The 19,000-nt window shown below is 41.2% G+C and overlaps 1 protein-coding gene across 1 annotated transcript; it reads left to right on the top strand.

Annotated features, from left to right (window-relative positions):
- Window positions 1-353: 353 nt before the first annotated feature.
- hrg (histidine rich glycoprotein) lies at window positions 354-17,535 on the top strand. The gene is made up of 7 exons (XM_003225698.4): window positions 354-597; window positions 3,809-3,919; window positions 8,889-8,976; window positions 9,945-10,111; window positions 13,368-13,481; window positions 14,698-14,787; window positions 16,474-17,535. Exons 1-7 carry the CDS (start codon window positions 394-396, stop codon window positions 17,410-17,412), a joined length of 1,713 nt encoding a protein of 570 aa, XP_003225746.3. The 5' UTR covers window positions 354-393; the 3' UTR covers window positions 17,413-17,535.
- Window positions 17,536-19,000: the final 1,465 nt, after the last annotated feature.

Raw genomic sequence — 19,000 nt, 5'->3', positions numbered from 1 at the left:
TGACTCAGATAATCCAGTTCAAAGCAGATATTGTGGATTATCTGCCTTGATATTCTAGGTTATATAGCTGTGTAGAAGTCTACTGTATCTCTAGTTCTTGTAACACTTTGTCCACCTGTTTATTTCAGTCCACTTACAAGTTGTTCCTCTTTTTGGGAACTCATTTGGGCTTTTTTTGTCCACTGCTTCCTTCATAAATCATTCATTCTTTGTTTGTCATTCTTAACTAAAGATCAAGGCAAAGGGCTTTAGTTACACTGATGCAATTTTTGTTTAAAAAATAGCATTGTCCTCTCGAATATCGACCTGTGTGTTTCTGGGAGGGTTTTTCTTCTGTTGACTCAACAGAGCAGGACAGAAGGCGGAGAGGCCAGTCTGTGGTGCAGAGCCCCAATGGAGCTGCTAACCGTGGCAGTGTTTGTTGTGGGTCTCATCTGCTGTCACACTGAGAGCCCACCTGCCTTAGCACCTGCAGATTGCAATGACGCTCAGATAGAAAAAGATGCAGGAGTGGCTCTTGACTTGATCAACAAGCATCGCAGGCATGGCTACATCTTCACTCTCTTGCGGGTTGCGGATGCTCATGTGCAACATTTGGTAAGTAGTATCCCTGGGACTGATTCAAGAGTGTGTGTTCATATTCCAAGAGTGAACCATTGTCTTAACAAAGAGACCATCAGCACTGCAGAATTATAGCAGTTAGATCAGGCATGGGCAAACTTTGGCCCTCCAGGTGTTTTGGACTTCAACTCTCATAATTCCTAACAGCCGAATTGTGGGAGTTGAAGTCCAAAACACCTGAAGGGCCCAAGTTTGCCCATGCCTGAGTTAGACATAACTTGAACTGCCATAGTTCCTTCCTATGCGAACCTCTCTGATAGAGATATCTCACAATCTCCAAATCTCCTTTCCATCACTTTCAATAATGGAAGTTTACTGCTATAATTCCTCGGTGCAGATATAGCCAAAAATTCCTTATTGAACCACTTCCACAAAACTCAATATTCATCCTATGGAGAGATTTCAACTATGTGCATAAATGTTTAAGTAAGGTAAAGGTTTTCCCCTGAAGTCCAGTCATGTCTGACTCTGGAGGCTGGTGCTCATCTCCATTTCTAAGCCGAAGAGCTGGCATTGTCCGTAGACACCTCCAAGGTCATGTGACTGGCATGACTGCATGGAACGCCGTTACCTTCCTGCCAGACCTATTGATCTACTCACATTTGCATGTTTTCGAACAGCTAGGTTGGCAGGAGCTGGAGCTAATATCGGGCGCTCACTCCGCTCCCGGGATTTGAACCTGGGACCTTTCGGTCTGCAAGTTCAGCAGCTCAGTGCTTTAACACACTTCACCACTGGGGTTACGCATAAATATTTATATCATACTTCAAGGGAGCAACCAACTCTTCTTGCTACAGCCCAACTGGCTACTGTTTCGTTACTGAGCAGAATTCAAAGACCTGGTTATGAGCTACAAATCCCTATACTGCTCAGTCAGGTTTTCTAAAAGACTGCATTTTAGTCCTGCTCTTGTTGTGAGAGTTTCTCCTCTCGATCCCACCACCTTCACAGTTATGTCTGGTGGAAACACAGGAGAGGGCCTTCTTGATGGTTGCTCAGGCTCTGGGAGGTCCTTCCTAAAAAGGTTAGATTCGAGCCCTCCTTATCCTCATTCCTAAAGCTGGTAAAAGCCTTTGTGTTTCATCAGGCCTTGGAAAGTTCACTACTTAGAGGGAAAGGCCTTCCATGCACTGCGTTGTTTATACACATGGAGAATGCCTTATCTGAAATGCTTAGGACCAGATTATTTTTTATCTGGAATTTTTTGCACACACCTGATGAGCTGGGGCCCAAGTCTAACCACAAAATTCATTTCTGTTTCATATGCACCTTATACATACAGCCTGAGAGTATTTTATACAAACTATTTATAACAATTATGTGCACAAAACAAAGTTTGTGTACACTGAACCATCAGGAGGCAAAAGTGTCACTCTCTCGGCCACCACTGTGGACTATTTTAGATTCTGAAGCATTCTGGATTTTCAGACATGGGATAACCAATTAGCATTTGTTGTACTTTTTAATGGTTTGCTTTTTACTGGTTTCTATTTTGTGGATAGTTTGATTATATATTTAATTGTATATGATGTAGATTTGTAAGCATTATCAATTTTCATCTTTGTAAGCTACCTTGAGTCTGTGACTCCAAAAAAGCAGCTTATAAACATTTGTTTGGAGCCCCAGTGGTGAAGAGTGTTGAAGCACTGAGCTGCTGAACTTGCAGACTGAAAGGTCGCAGGTTCAAATCCCGGGACCAGAGTGAGCACCCGCTGTTAGCCCCAGCTCCTGCCAACCTAGCAGTTCGAAAACATGCCAATGTGAGTAGATCAATAGGTACCGCTCCAGCGGGAAGGTAACGGCGCTCCATGCAGTCATGCCGGCCACATGACCTTGGAGGTGTCTACGGACAACGCCGGCTCTTCGGCTTAGAAATGGAGATGAGCACTAACCCCCAGAGTCAGTCATGACTGGACTTAATGTCAGGGGAAAACCTTTACATTTACCTAAACATTTGTTTATTTTAAAAATAGATTAACTAAATAAATATTATCATTGTCACTGAAATTTGTGACCCTCCAGATGTTATAGGACTGTATATCCCAACAAGTCTGGCAATGTAACATGTTGTCTAGAGCTGATGGGAAATGGAGTCCAAAACCATCTAGAAGCTCACATGTTCACCAGATCTGATACAGGGATTTTACTGTGAGGAACACAGTCTTAAAACAAATTATTATTGAAATGTAGGCTTCCTATGACGTTTACTATTAGTTATAATGCCCTCAGATATTTCATAGTCTGATGACTTGCTAAGGAATAAGGTTACATTTTGGTCCAACATGAAGAATGTATTAAAATGCTTGAGGCCATCCAGATATTTCAGAAGTACACTCCCTTTCCCATCTAAAAAAATCTTATTGAAGGAATGACCCAAAACAGTAGAAGGGACTACACATGCTTAGTGACCATTGTAAGGAGGAGAAACTAGAAGGACGTGAAGGACAATGGAGCACCCAAAATGGAGAAGGCTAGGTAGCATTGTTTTTGTTAGTATTGACTTCATGTTATTTCCAATTTATGGTGATCCTAAAGTGAGGCTATCATGGAGTTTTCTTGGCAAGATTGTTCAAGGGGAAAATGCCATTGCCTTCCTTGGAGACTGGGAGAGTATGGCTTGCCCAAGATCACCCAGTGAGTGTCCATGGCCAAGCAGAGTGCTGTTAGTGCTATAAATCTTCATTGAATGTTAAGGTAAAAGTTTTCCCCTGACGTTAAGTCCAGTTGTGTCCGACTCTGGGGGTTGGTGCTCATCTCCATTTCTAAGCCGAAGAGCCAGCGTTGTCCATAGACACCTCCAAGGTCATGGAGGTGCTCCATGACTGCATGGAGCACCGTTACCTTCCTGCCAGAGCGGTACCTATTGATCTACTCACATTTGCATGTTTTCGAACTGCTAGGTTGGCAGAAGCTGGGGCTAACAGTGGGCGCTCATTCCGCTCCCGGGATTTGAACCTGGGACCATTGAATGTTAGCCCTTCTATATCTCATCTCACAGAAGTCTCCACGAGTTTCCGGTGTTTGATTTCTAACAAAACCGAATCGTAAATACATTTGGAAACCCCCAAAATGTCTCTCAGCCTTGATGTGTGCGTTATTTATTTGAATATGTCTCTTTCTTCATCTCAAATGCCTGTGGAAGCATGAGTGAACCTGTTGTATTTTCTTCTCCCCGTTTCCCTTTAAGGAAAATGCATCCATGGTCTACTTGACTCTTGATGTGCTGGATACCGAATGCCCTGTAGTGTCTGGGAAACACTGGTCGTCTTGTGGAGAGCGGCGTTTCTACCGCAGCACGGCAAGTAACTGTGTTTCTGGGGCTCCCATTGATGTTCTCCAAGTAGCTTTCACAATAAGTGTCTAGACACATTTGATGCAGCAAACATCATGTTCAATTTGACATCAAGATTATAGCAATGAGTGATCACATCGGCTATTTACATATAGTGTCCCCCAGGCATTGATGGACTGCATCTTCAGCATTCTTCTGCATCCTGGCTATGCAGTCCAACAACATATGGAGGGCCCCATAACTCCCATCCCAACCTATTGCATGCTCTTTTCATCTTACTTTTTCAGGACTTGAGAAAATACTTTTAAAGACTTCCTTGTTCCTATGAATCATCATAGCATTTTCAAAGTATAGGAAACTCTCACTTAACTGTAACCCATGGGAAATGGGAGATTTCAGACAAATGTACGTTCTTGTGGCTTGAGCATTACTATTAAAAAATAAGCCTAATTAATACCCATACTATATTATACCATAAAATCTGTATTGACATGGTATTAACATTGGAATATAGTAATTAAAAGCAAATAAAGACAAATTTAACCTAATTAAATGTAATGTAATGTTTTACTGTATTATACATGTATTTTAATTTTTATTTAAATTATTTTTTCTTTGACTCTTGCTTGAGAGGCTACTATAATTTGCTGTTAGTATTCCTTACCAAGTTTTAAAGAGTCAGTTATTTTATTACCCACTGTGTTACTCAGTATTCTTTTTGTTTTTAAAAATTACAAATGCCTCAAAACGGGGAACTATAAAAACAAACAACAAATATTGTTACAATTGCAAAAAAAGATATAATCTAAAATGCCCTTTGAAAGTAACTTATGAAAATAACTATAAAATATTTCTCATTTGGAGAATAAATTAATGTATATCCCATTCATTATTTGTTACTTTTGAAATGTACACCACCATCCTGCTCAATATTTACAAGACCATAAACTGTATTTACAATATTGTAATTTTTGGGATTCATAGTTATTGATGTAAATGACCAAATGTGAACTCAAGAACTGACTTCTTAAGTTAAGCAGTGTTTCAATCAAAAGGTTTCCAAGGCATTGCAGTTGGGGGCATGGGAAATGATCATAAAACCAGAGATTTGGAAGAGACCTCCCCAGGACCATATAATCCAACCCCCTTCTGCCATGCAGGAAGACAACCATCAAAGCACCCTGGATAGATGGCCATCCAAACTCTGCTTTAATAACTCCAGAAAGTAAGACTTCACTGGACTCTAAGGCAGCATATTCCACTGCCAAACAGTTCTTAGCATCAGAAAATTTTTCCTAATGTTTAGGTGGAATCTCTTTTCTTGCAATTTGAATCCATTGGTTTGTGTCACAGTCTCCAAAGCAGCAGAAAACAAGCTTGCCCTCTCCTCAGTGTGACATCCTTTCAAATATTAAACATGGCTATCATGTCTCCAAGTATTTGATCATTTGGTAGCCCTTCTCTGAACATATTCTAGCTTGTCAATAAGCTTCTTGAATTTTGGTATGCAGAAGTGGACACAGGGTTATTCTGGGTGAGGTCTGACCAAAGCAGAAGAGAGTGGGACCATGACTTCCCCTGACTTTGACAATAGTAAAGGTAAAGGTTTTCCCTGATGTTAAGTCCAGTCATGTCCGACTCCGGGGGTTGGTGCTCATCTCCATTTCTAAGCCGAAGAGCCAGCATTGTCCGTAGACACCTCCAAGGTCATGTGGCCGGCATGACTGCATGGAACACCGTTACCTTCCCGCCGGAGTGGTACCTATTGATCTACTCACATTTGCATGTTTTCAAACTGCTAGGTTGGCAAAAGCTGGAGCCAACAGTGGGCACTCACTCCGCTCCTCAGATTTGAACCTGGGACCTTTCGGTCTGCAAGTTCAGCAGCTCAGCACTTTAACACACTGAGCCACCGGAGGCTTTGACAATAGACAGCCTAAAATTGCATTGGATTTTTCAGCTGCTGCATCACACACTTGACTCACATCCCGCTTATAGTCTACTATGACTCCTAGATTCCTTTCATGTGGACTGTTTTCAAGCCAGACATCACCCATCCTATATCTGTGTCTGCAACATTTTCCCAGTCACAGGACATGTTGAGACAAGCAGCTTTTGCAAGATCCCAAGGGCTCTCTCTCCAGTTGTTTGTTTTGTATGCATCTCACCATTAAGAAAGCATGATTTCTAATTGTCTGGTCCACAGTGCCTCAAGGACTCTTCTTAATCTGGGGCCTTGCTTGCCTTAACAAGGACGTTAGCGGTGGGTGTTGGCAACCAGAGCCGGTCCAACAATGAGGCAAATTAAGCGGTCGCTTGGGGCGCAAAACATACGGGGGCGCAGTTGAGACTGCTTTTTCTGTTGATTTCTTGTAAAACATGATGTTTTGGTGCTTAATTTGTAAAATCTTAATGTAATTTGATGTTTAATAGGCTTTTCCTTAATCCCTCCTTATTATCCAACATTTTCGCTTATCCAATGCTTTTATTTTTCAGTGATTGGTTTGGGGGGGGCGCCAAAATTATGTTCGCCTACACTTGAAAATTACCTAGGGCCGGCTCTGTTGGCAACTTGTCAAATTGCTGCAGAACTGAAGGCGTGCAGGGTGTCTTTTTTCCATTCACACCATTCACATGTGGAGGTGGACTTAGCTATAGGCAGCCAATGCACTTGTATATTCACTTACTCCTGAGTGAATCATGCCTCTTAAAAATGCATGTGTATACTATGAGGATTAGGAAAAAAATGAGTTCAGATCTGTAAAATAGAATTTCAAAGTCTTGCAATACTTTGAACTTAACAAATGTTGATGGAGATACTGTTGGGAAGTTACATCCCCATAAACCAATATGCAGTAATGTAAAATTGAAGTGAGCCGTTTGTGCAATGTTTTTATTCTCAGGATGGGAGCAGAGGCAAAGCTGTGCAACTGGGACCATTGCGTAAGTGGAGCAAGTAGTATAACCACTGGCAAATTGTTCCAATGTACACTGTGTCCCATTGCACAATGTGTCCTGATATGCAGCACGTTGCAACACACTACAGGTCATTTTGCACAGGACTCTGTGGTCTATCATTGCAATCCACTAGCATAGTTGCACACTGTGTCTGCAATGTAGCTCCATCACAATAAACATATGTGTTGTAGGCCCTGAAGAGGAATTTTAGCCATATTTTTGGTGTGCTCAATTCTTACCAATGTTTCTAATTTTCTGTTGAACCAGTTCATGTTTCAGAACTAACGTACAACATTAGGTGCATCTAGATTTTGTCCCTGTTCTTTTTATGCTAAGGACAAATTGGAAAAAATAGGAATAGAATTTAAGACTTTTTAATCAGTCTGAATGTTCCCCAAGTTACAATAAACTGACTTTGGGAACTTCTGATTGTACCAAGGGCTGACAAAAAATATTCTGAGAATAAACAAAATGGGTATAGATTAACAAAATAAAATAAGAAAGACCAAGTACAAACTCTGGGACTCTCTGGTCATTTTAACCCGTCTGAATGCACACAGAATATAAATTGTGTCTGCAGCATTTAATCGAAAATTCACAGGTGCTATTTCACACTATCATTTCAGTATTTGAGTAGAACTAGGTAAAATATTGTATAGAGATTTGGCATTATCTAAACAAATGATATAGATAATAGTTGCTGAACTTGCAGACCAAAAGGTTGCAGGTTCGAATCCAGAGAGTGGAGTGAGCGCTGCTGTTAGCCCCATCTTCTACCAACCTAGAAGTTCAAAAGCATGCCAATGTGAGTAGATCAATAGGTACCGCTCTGGAGGGAAGGTAATGGCGCTCCATGCAGTCATGCCAGTGGCCACATGAACTTGGAGGTGTCTACGGACAACGCCGGCTCTTTGGCTTAGAAATTGAGATGAGCACCAACCCCCACAGTCGGACACGACTGGACTTAATGTCAGGGGAAAACCTTTACTTACCTTTACCTATATCATTTGTTTATTTTATTACTTCTTTAAACAAATATAAACCAATTAAAATAATAAAAACACAAAAGCACATTAAAATACACTTTAAAAACTCCTAAAAGCAGTCAAGGAACAATCCACTGGAAACTTAAGAGAAATGGGTCCAGCCTAATTTCCTTGGAGAGGGATTCCCACAGTTGAAGTGCAAGTAAGAAAGCGCTGTCATGTGAACATGTCGATCAAACTTTACAAGGTGTTGCTGGGACACACAACAGGGCCTCCATTAAAGATGTCAAATTGCTGGTACCAGGCTCACATGGCAGACCCAGATATCTCGGCCCCAATTCATTTAGACCATTCTAGGTCAACATCAGCACTTTGAATTGAGCTCAGAAGCAAACTGGAAACTAATGCAGTTCTTGGAAGACCAATGTCAAATGGCATAGGTGTCAAGTGCAAGGCCCACAGGCCAAATCCATCCTGCCATGTCATTTTATGTGGCCTGCAAGACTTTCAATTCCAGAGCAACATGGTGTCCACATCTGCCCTCCCCAGGAAAGGGTCCAGCTGGCACACCACTCAAAGTTGGAACCATTTTCCCAGCTAATGCTGGGTCCAAGCTATGACCTGATCTTTCAGAGAGAGCACAACCTCATTCAGAATAGGTTATGATCCCAGTCCTAGCTCTTCCATCTTGTCTGCATTAAGCGTCAGTTTATTCATATGCATCCAGTCCTTTACTGCATCCGGACAACTATGTTAGCCCTTGTTGGCATCACTTATAAAAGCGATACAGAACTGGGTATCATCAGTATCCCCTGACATCATGCTACTATTAACATGCCATCACAAAAGCAGATAAATAGGTGATGGGAATATTGCAGCTAGTGATGGGATTGTCTATCAACAGTGGAGGACAACATGGCAGCGGAACGCACATGACATTATGAGCTTCAATGCCAGTTTTCCTTCCTCCTGGAACGTATTTCTTTGTGCATAGTTTAAAAGACAGGTTCTTCTTCTTTTGTCTTCTCTAGGAGTTCGGACAATGTAAAGCTGTTGTGCATATAAACGAATTATACAAGAGAGACAAACTGTATGGATACAACTGCACCATGAGCCCAGGTATAGCCAACACCTTCTTTGATGATCTCCAGAGCTTCAGCCATCACTTTTTAAAATGTTGACATGGTTTGTCAACAAATCTTCTCAAACTCAATGGTCTTTAGATGCTCTGGACTATACCTCTCATCATTCCCAGATATGCTGCCTTAATCCTAACCATCAACCTATGCCATAAGTCAATTACAATAACCCTGCTTTTTATGCGAGATCACAATGGTGTTTCAGTTATATGCAAAGAGTTTAGAATAACATAAAATCATCAAAGAATACCTGTTATCTCTAGGTATTGCCAAAGCTCACTGTGGTTGATAGTGTAAATTGAGGCTGGCATCCTATTGATGTATGAATTAGAATAAATCAGATTTACACTATAGCAAATCACTTTTTGGGTGGCTGCAGAGGTTGTAATTCTTTTCCAACTGCTCAATGGCCAAATTCCTTCTGTTCCAAAAGCCCACTTTGCAAGCAGTGCATTTCCTCCAATCACACAAAGATTCTTCTGTTCTTGGAGAATTAGGGAATCAGCAGGAAAACATCCAGCTATTTTCCAAAGACCCCTAGAAGTCCCTTCCAATGCCCCTTGCAGTATATCAATCTATAAGAGAACATCTGGACACATCATAGATGATGCACTACCACCACCATCCAGCTACATGAAAATTGCCATTTGGGAAGGCTTATGCTGCTTACGAGGTGAATTCTGGAACAAACTATCAAATGGATTAAACAATGTAAATGAAAATAGGCAACCTGGAACATTATTGTATAAAGGGCAATGCTGGATTGCTGTTATAACTACTACTTTAGAATTTTTAACATTTTGGGTTGAAATCTTTGAAACACAGCCAAAGTCTGAACACATTGGTTCTTGCTCTTGTTTATTTGTATATAAACCAGCAAGCTTCTACCTTTTTGTGTGCCTTCAAGCCAGTGGGGTGAAAATGTTGATAACTGTACGCTTTTCACAGTTCCGTCACAACTATACGAATGCAAGGACTGCCCAGTGAGAATAACAGTCCTAGAAGATGCAGAAAATTACAGAGAAGAAGCACAAAAGTTATTGGAGAAATACAATCAGGAGAGCAATCAAACACATTATTTCAAGCTGGAGAAAGTCCAAAAGATTTTTATGGCAGTAAGTATCAGTGTATCATCCAACTTAACCTGTGAGATACTAGTTGAAATTTCATACATAGTTTTCACAGGCCAGGACATCATCCCAGTTATGAATATCTTCATGCAATAGCAATATTACATCAATGCTGGCCATTGACCAAAATAAAATATTCAGGGAGACAAAGGGATGAGTTCATCAGACATGATAATAGGAAAGGCTATCACTTTGGATGCAGATAATCAGGAAACATCTTATTTATTTATTTTTATTACAATATTTATATCCCGCCCTTCTCACCCAATAGGGGACTCAGGGCGGCTTACAATAAAATACATATATAAAATTGTACAATACATTGCGAATCAATTAAAAAGTTATTAAATTACATCAGACATTCATAAAAACACTTATAAAATACAGATGGGCATGTTATGTGTATCTTAGCTGTTGCGAGCAAATGCTACGAGTAAGATCCATGTTCCCTTTGAGTGGAACTCTACAGTGGGAAATACCTTGAAATGTAAAACCACTTTCTAGCAGGAGCTGTGTGCTCAAGATTAAGGCTGAAAGAAAAATAGAGGAGGAAAGAAGAGGAAAAAGTGAGGCAGGAGGGGTTATATCACTTATGGCATATGAAGAAAGCAAAGTAAATCTGTGGGGCTCAGAAGGAGAGGAAGGAATCCACTTTAAATCCCAGTATCAGAGGTATAGATGATGATGATGATGATGATGATGATGATGATGATGATGATGATGATGATGATGATGATGATGATGATGCAAAGGCACTCATTTATGGATGGCCATATGTCAATAGCTAGAATTCTGTCAGCATCTTGCCCAATAGAAGTGGTGAGATATTTCTATCTGATGTGGAATATTTGTATCCCGTTGCAGAAGTGGTGTTGTGCATGCAAGGTAGCATAGATGCACAATGTGCATGCAAGCAGATGCTCACTGTAAATTGCGTGTGGATGGTGAAGTATATTTGGCATTTTGGTTCAGTCACATAATGTTGTCACGGGATATAAAAATTATACAGTACTGGTAATGAGTAACTCTGAACAAAAACATTGACACTATGCAATCTCAATGTAGGGACTCAGCTACCACATCCATTCTTCCCTAAAGTAACTTTCCAAAAAGAAAACAGGACACTTGGACCAGAGCTTTGGGGTCACAAACCCACTGGCCATGCTAGGTGGGTAACTCTGGAAATTATAATCCAAAATGATTTCCTCTCAAATTCTTGCTTTGTCACAAGTCCCTTTAAACATACATTTTACTCTATTGATTGGCCTCACTGCCCTTGTGCTTTTAACAACCTGGATCATAAGTTGTGAAGTGAATCTGTTTCTATAGCAGATTAGGGCTCTGGGGCCCTTTCCACACAACTGAATAAAATCCCACAGTTTCTGCTTTGAACTGGAATATATGGCAGTGTGGACTCAGATAACCCAGTTCAAAGCAGATACTGAAGGATTTTCTGCCTTAAAATTCTGGGTTATATGGCTGTGTGGAAGGGCCCTGGGAAACAGACTTGATTACATTGACCAAGTTACATTCTCTCAGCCTCAAGGCAAGTCATGGCGAATCTTCTTGGAATCAATCTGGCTGAGAAAACAGTAAAGACTTCATCAGACAGACCCGGGGAAAACATTTTGGAGAGACCGAATGTACACATACCGTGTCGCTAACAAATTTTAGTTGGAGTCTGGTTGATATATGTCTGATATATGTTTTATACTGAAAACTGCTCTGTGTAGCATTTAAATCTGGATGATTGCAGTCTATAAATCTTTATACTCTGTAAGTTACTACTCTGTAAGTTACAACTGTGTGCCACTACAGCTGACTGGATTTGGTCATCAGTTGTATTATTATTTGTATTATTGTTAACATTATTATGTATATGATGCTCTAATATACATATTGTGTTCTATGCTTTGAACCTTTATCATGGTGCATATTTCTCAGATATTGTTTAGAACAGACAGCTGTGTTTAGTTATTATTAGACATTACTTCTTGCCATGGGGTCATGCAAATTTGACAGATCCCATCCCATGTGTTTTCCCCTACTTTCTCCTGTGTCCACATGTATTGAGAGCTCGGAAGATGTGCTCTAACCAAATCCAGTCCATCCTGTCCCCATTGCCCCCCCCCCCTTGCTTTCCCTACACTTCAGAGACATTTCACAGACAAAACAGCACAGGTGAGAGGTGGATATTCCCTTGCACCATATGATGGGATCCATGTTGCTTTGTCTAGACGTGTGTGGAAACAGGGGAATCTTGCATGTGATGAGGTCAGAGGTGTCATGAAGACACAGCAACACTGACAAAGTTGTGTTGTCGAAGGCTTTCATGGCCGGAATCATAGGGTTGTTGTGTGTTTTCCGGGCCGTATGGCCATGTTCCAGAAGTATTCTCTCCTGACATTTTGCCCACATCTATGGCATGTCAGAGTATTTGCAGCGCAGCAGTAGTTGGATGGAAGCAGTGGAACGCAGAACGAAGAGACACTCAGAGACGTTGGTAAAACTATTTACAAAGTTTTACTGTATGCAGCAATAATCAACACAAACAAACTTGCAGACAACAGACGAACACAGGACTGCTCTGTTCTCCAACAGAACTTGACTCAAACTCTAGGCAGACAGAACTGAACTGAACTGAACTGAACTGAACTGATGCAATCGTTATGCACAAACACTTGTGTCTGGATGCTCCCTAGTTCTAGCCACACATCAAGGTCATCATAGCTTCTTGGAAATTAATTCTTTCCACACTATGGTACATTATGGATGATGCAATCAGTTGCAATATAAGCATGGCACAAGTTGCATTTAAACACTATCAATACACATATCCCACATTAACATGGCAGACATCCTCAGAAGGTATACCTCACAACCTCTGAGGATGCCTGCCATAGATGTGGGTGAAACATAGGAGAGAATACTTCTGGAATATGGCCATACAGCCCAGAAACACACACAACAACCCAATGACAAAGTTGATGAAGCTTTCCCTGTTATCCCCCTTCTTACCAGGAAAGATTAATCTTACCAGTGTATCATGTATATTAGAATAATGCCGAAGTTTCAGCATGATTAACAAATATATTCCTAGAATGTATTGGCAGTAACCATGTCAGTTGAGCTGCTTACGTTTTCCCTGTATTCTTTGTCAAATACAACTAGCAAGGTGAGCTTTGATATACCAGTTATTTTCGCTGATGTTCTTGATTTGCCCCTTTCCTGCCCTATGCAGATCGGCAGTCGTACAGCATATACCATTGAATTTACCATAAGAGAAACCAGCTGCCTTCGAACCACAGCTGCAAAACAGGTGTCAGAATGCGAATTTCTACATGGCCGAGCCGCAGTAAGTAGAGAGTTAAGGAGGTCTAAGACTTAGTCACAAATAACTATGTATTGTCTCCTGAACCAACCCCTAAACCTACCTTGACAATCAGCAGTTGCACTAGACAGTAAAGGTCAGTTGTCCTAGCAATTGTGACTTGGCAGAATGATGTTTCCAACCTCATTCTGTCAGTGATCTGAGGTGGGACAATAAATTGGACAGGGGTCCTGTTTCGGATGATTGCAGTTTTGTTTGTTGGCAGGAGAAGCTGAAGATATCATCGTACTGCATCTTGATCACTGGTAGAACAGACCTCCATTGCTTGGTGCAGCTGCTGATAGGTTGAGGGGGCATTTATGATTGTGGTAATAGTGCTGCAATAATAAATACACAGGTTACTGAATATTACTGAATATGGAACAGCTAGAGATCCCTATCTCTGGGTTTCAAATCTGTGATTGCAATATAGGATGCCAGTTGCTATACATACATCCAAGAGTGCATCTACACCATAGAACAAATACAGTATGACACCACTTTAACTGCCATGGTTCAATGCTGTGGCATCCTAGGAATTGTAGTTTGGTGGAGCACCAGCACTCTTTGGCAGAGAAGGCTGAAGGACCTAGTAAAACTACAATTCCCATGATTCCATAACATTGCGCCTTGTCAGTTAATCTGGTATCAAATTATATTCATTTCACAATGTACGTAGATGCACCATGAGTTTTATCTCAACCATTATCAGCAACAATTTGGTGAATAAAGTTATGGAAGCTCTGGAATGGTTACATTGACCATTTAATGTCACTTGGAGTCAGCTTCAGAAATGTGGCAGCTATACAACACAGGCCACAAAAGCATATTTGCAGAGTGCTTTAAGCTTCTGATTTGCAGCACTAGCAGACTTGGACGGATTATTGCAAAAGAGTGCCTCAGGAGGAGGAGGAAAACATCAGGAAAGACCCAATTGCCAGGAGAGGAATCATAGGGCCTTCCGGGACCAGAAATGTTTAATGATTAAACTCCCTGCAATTTGAGCTGTTTATCTTCCCCTGGGACACGATACACATAACCACGTAAAACCATAATACAAATATTGGCATAAGCTTTGTTCATGAAATTTTGAAATAAGTAATCTGGTTTTCTCCTGGGAAAAGTATCTTCAGCAACCCCATCTAGTGGCACCTATGGCTGGTTCACAAATATATGTTACTTTCCCCCCTTTTCTCTGCAGCATGTTGGGTTCTGCAAAGGAAGATTAATTAAAGACACGATTGACCCAAAGGAAGTTGAACTAGACTCCTGTGAAATCTACGCTATTCCCGTAAGTGACTATCCCCATTTCCCCCTTTGTGACATGGTCATAAAGTTTGAGAATATTAGCAGATAGCAGATGCAAATTACTACACCCAACATGTTCTCTGCTATTTCAAAAGCAGTTTGCAGTGTAGCATTAAAAAAGCAAAAAAGCCCATCGGGTGCTCATTTTCAGTACGTCACAATGTTCAAATGACTAGTCTTGTATACATACGGTAATACATAATAGAAGCCAAATTGTAACTACAGTCCTAAAGTATTTCCTCCAAACCACAGTTGTAATGTGTGCTTCAAAGGAACGTAGCAGTCACAAAGGACCCAACTAAAGGTCTCTCTAATTCAGAGTCTATTCATATAGTATTCAATTCGGTGCCTGTGGAAAACCCAGAAGCAGGATCTGAAGGCAACAGGGTTTCCCAACAAATGATACACCAATATAGTTTTAGAAATTATGATGTCCCTTGTGACTAGTACCTTCACATCTTGGATAATTCTGATATGCATTGTTGTCAGAGTTTATGATCCAAAGGTCCACACATCATTTCGGATGGGCCAGTGTAAAATTCTAAAACAGCACTTGCCACAATCCCATTTTATCCTTGCAATCAGGCATGAAAGAAAAGCTTTTATTTTTGTTATGTTTTCTGCAATTGTGAAATCACGCTATGGCGCACACATAGACATTTTTTAAACCGTACACCAGAGAACACTTACTTTTTACTATCTCTGTTTTGGATAATATCCATAACAACTTTTTTTTTCATGTCAGGGGCGACTTGAGAAACTGCAAGTCGCTTCTGGTGTGAGAGAATTGGCCATCTGTAAGGACGTTGCTCAGGGAACACCCAGATGTTTGATGTTTTACTATCCTGTGGGAGGCTTCTCTCATGTCCCTGCATAGGGGGCTCTCTGGATTCAAACCGGCAACCTTTAGGTCAGCAACCCAACCTTCAGGTCAGCAATCCTGTCAGCACAAGGGTTTAACCCATTGTACCACCAGGGGCTCAATAACAATATGACAACAATAAGCTGCCCTGAGTCCCCTCTCGGGTGAGAAGGGCGGGATATAAATGTTGTAATAAATAAATAAATAAATAACATAATAGGATAATTTTTATGGTAGCATAGGATGAAATGTGTAATAAGTTAGATCCACTGTGTGGGGGGTAGGATGCATGGATTATCATCATATAAAACCTTGTTTAGAATGTTCCTTGTTTTTTTATACTACTGCATATATTTCAGAGGACATAGAAATCCATTAAACCCATTAAACATAATCAAGCATGACTTACAACTTAACTTCCCATTTCCCCCCTCATAGTATTGGTATTTTAGCATTGGCTGCATCTCCAGGCTTCACTAAGCTATAGCTCCTCATTTCATCCATGCTTGGGTTTGAATACAACTAACCAATACAAAAATATGTAACATTATCATGCATCAGAAATACAGGAAAAGTAGGGAATAGTGTTCACAAGTGGTGCATGCAAAAGACCTCCCAGAAACACTGTTTGTAGTAAGCTCAATGCATAAGAATAGATCATAGTTCAAAGACTAAGAACTACAGCAGTTGCATTCAATGGATAAGATATATGGATAAGGTGAAGTAAAGATGGATAATTTGTGAAGTAAGTCAGTTTTTTGTTGTTTCTCACTCTCATGTGTGTTTCCTTGAATTGTGTATGGATAGTATGGCAGGCATCCCTTCCATCGCCACAGCCACAATGATTCAGGAGAATATCATCATTGCAATGCCTCTGAGCATGAATGCAGACCTCCTCACCATCACCACCATCCTCCTCCTCACCACCGCCACCATCACCACCATCACCACCGTCCTCACCACCACCACCGCCACGGCTTTGGCCATCGGCATAGATGTCCACCACCTTCTTACCATGACCACCATGACCCTAGAGGGCCCAAAGACCACCACAATTCTTCTGAACTGAGCGAAGGACAACTCCAGCCACCTCCTGGACCTCATCACCCTCCTCCACCTGTTGGTGGCCCACATCATTTTCCTCCTCTTGGGCCTCCTCCTCCTCACAGACTTCCTTGCCTTCCTGGTAGATCTTGTGAACATCGACCACCACCACCACCACCACCTATTGGTGGCCCACATCATTTTCCTCCTAGTAAACATCCCTCACCTCCTCTTGGGCCTCCTCCTCCTCCTCCTCCTCCTCATGGACCTCCTTGCCCTCCTGGCAGATGTTCACATCGACCACCACCACCACCACCACACTGGTTTCATAGACATGGGCATCGGCATGATCACAAGTGTAATGACAGCTCAGGTGAACAAGGAAGAGAATCTGGAGAAGAGCATGATTCATTCAGTCACCACCATCCTTTCCATCACCATACCAGTGATCCCATCTATTACATTCCGGTTTTGAGTCAACACGATGTTCTCCAAGCTCCTGGTGCAGATTTCCTTAGCCATCCACAGCATCCACATGGAAGGCCCAAAAGGCCTCATTTCCCTGGAAAACACAAACATGACATGCCAGTTATTCATCCTTTTCCAGAAATTCTTTCAGAATCAAAATCCTGCCCAGGGAAGACCAAACTTGATCCACCTGCAGGGTTGTTGTCATTATATCCACCACATTCTACCCAATGAAATGCATTTCCTTCAAATGAAAATGCCCGTAATTCCATAAAGACATGGTTCCATTGACATTAGACACATGGTACAGTTCCCACGCACTGTAAAATAGAAAATAAAGTCTTTATGTCAACAAAATATTATGAGTTTGTTTATTTTGGGAGAAGGAAAATACACCTCAAGAGTATGCCTGAGTTGCAAATCCTGTTTGGTTTAGTAATCTCTGTTTTGTCTGTTAGAACCGGACTAGACTGAGGGTGCCAGTAGCCAGATCTAACTCTAGGTGCCTAGGCTCCTCGTTATGTGATTGGAAGGTGTTGTTGGTAGAACAACAAGCGAGGCAAGTATGTATAACACTATTTACTGAGGTTACACCCAAGGAGTGACTCCAATCAAGCCAGAGAGCTGGGGAAATATTCCTTTTGGACTATAACTGCCAAAATCCCCAAACCAGCAAATAGATATTTTTCTAGACTAATCCAGAAAGATCAAACTACTTTCAAGTTGAAAGACCCAATGTTAATTCCATAGGAGTGGAAGTCAGTACCTTTAATTCAAGATTGATTCTACAATAATTGGTAGCGGCTTTCCACAGTTTTAGTCAGAACAAAAGTCTTCTCATTTTTAGTTGGAGATACTGGAGAATGAACCTGAGACCTTCTGCCTGCATAGTGGATTGTTTTCTGCTGTGCTTCTCGGCCCTTTTCCTTTCTCTCCCTTACGGTACACTTAGTAGAATGATTGTAGTTTGGCACCAATTTCACTGCCATGGCTTAGTGCTATGAAATCCCAGGAATTTGTAGTTTGGTGAATCATCAGCACTCTTTGGCAGAGAAGGCCAAAGACCTTGTAAAACTACAGCTCTCATGATTCCATAGTCTTGAGTCATGGCAGCAGTGTCAAACCTTATTAATTCTACAGTGTTGATGCACCATTAGTCTGAGCACTCCAAAGTCTAAGCACAAGATGGACCACTACATTTGAGATTTCTAACTTTTGATCATATATTTCCCGATATTACTCCGACATTTAGACACAGCATACAAATTAATAACATATTGATTGCAATAATTCTTGAATATGCCTCACTTGTGCCTCTAAAGAAAAAGGGATGCAATCTCACCTCAATAGCTAACCAATAAAGGTTTGTGCATTACATGTCCAAGGACCTCTGAACAGTACAAACAGAGCCTATCCATGTTTCCATTTTATCTTCCCAATAACTCTGTATCTCTGTGTTGTCAAAGGCTTTCATGGCCAGAATCACTGGGTTGCTGTGAGTTTTCCGGGCTATTATGGCCATGTTCAATAAGCATTCTCTCCTGATGTTTTGCCACATCTATGGCAGGCATCCTCAAAGGCTATGAGGTCTGTTAGAAACTAGGCAAACATTCACACTTGCCTTCATGGTGGCCAATTGCAACATCACACTTGTCTCAGGCAGACAAGAGTTCTTTCTCCCAACCTAAACATTCCACAGATATTTAAACCCCACTTTCCTAGTTTCCAACAGACCTCACAACCTCTGAGGATGCCTGCCACAGATGTGGGCAAAATGTCAGGAGAGAATGCTTCTGGAACATGGCCATAAAGCCCAGAAAAC

This window comes from Anolis carolinensis, chromosome 3 (assembly GCF_035594765.1).
Source record: "Anolis carolinensis isolate JA03-04 chromosome 3, rAnoCar3.1.pri, whole genome shotgun sequence".
Classification (NCBI taxonomy): domain Eukaryota; kingdom Metazoa; phylum Chordata; class Lepidosauria; order Squamata; family Dactyloidae; genus Anolis; species Anolis carolinensis.
Note: the sequence above shows the minus strand (reverse complement) of the source record. Positions and strands in the feature narration are given on the sequence as shown.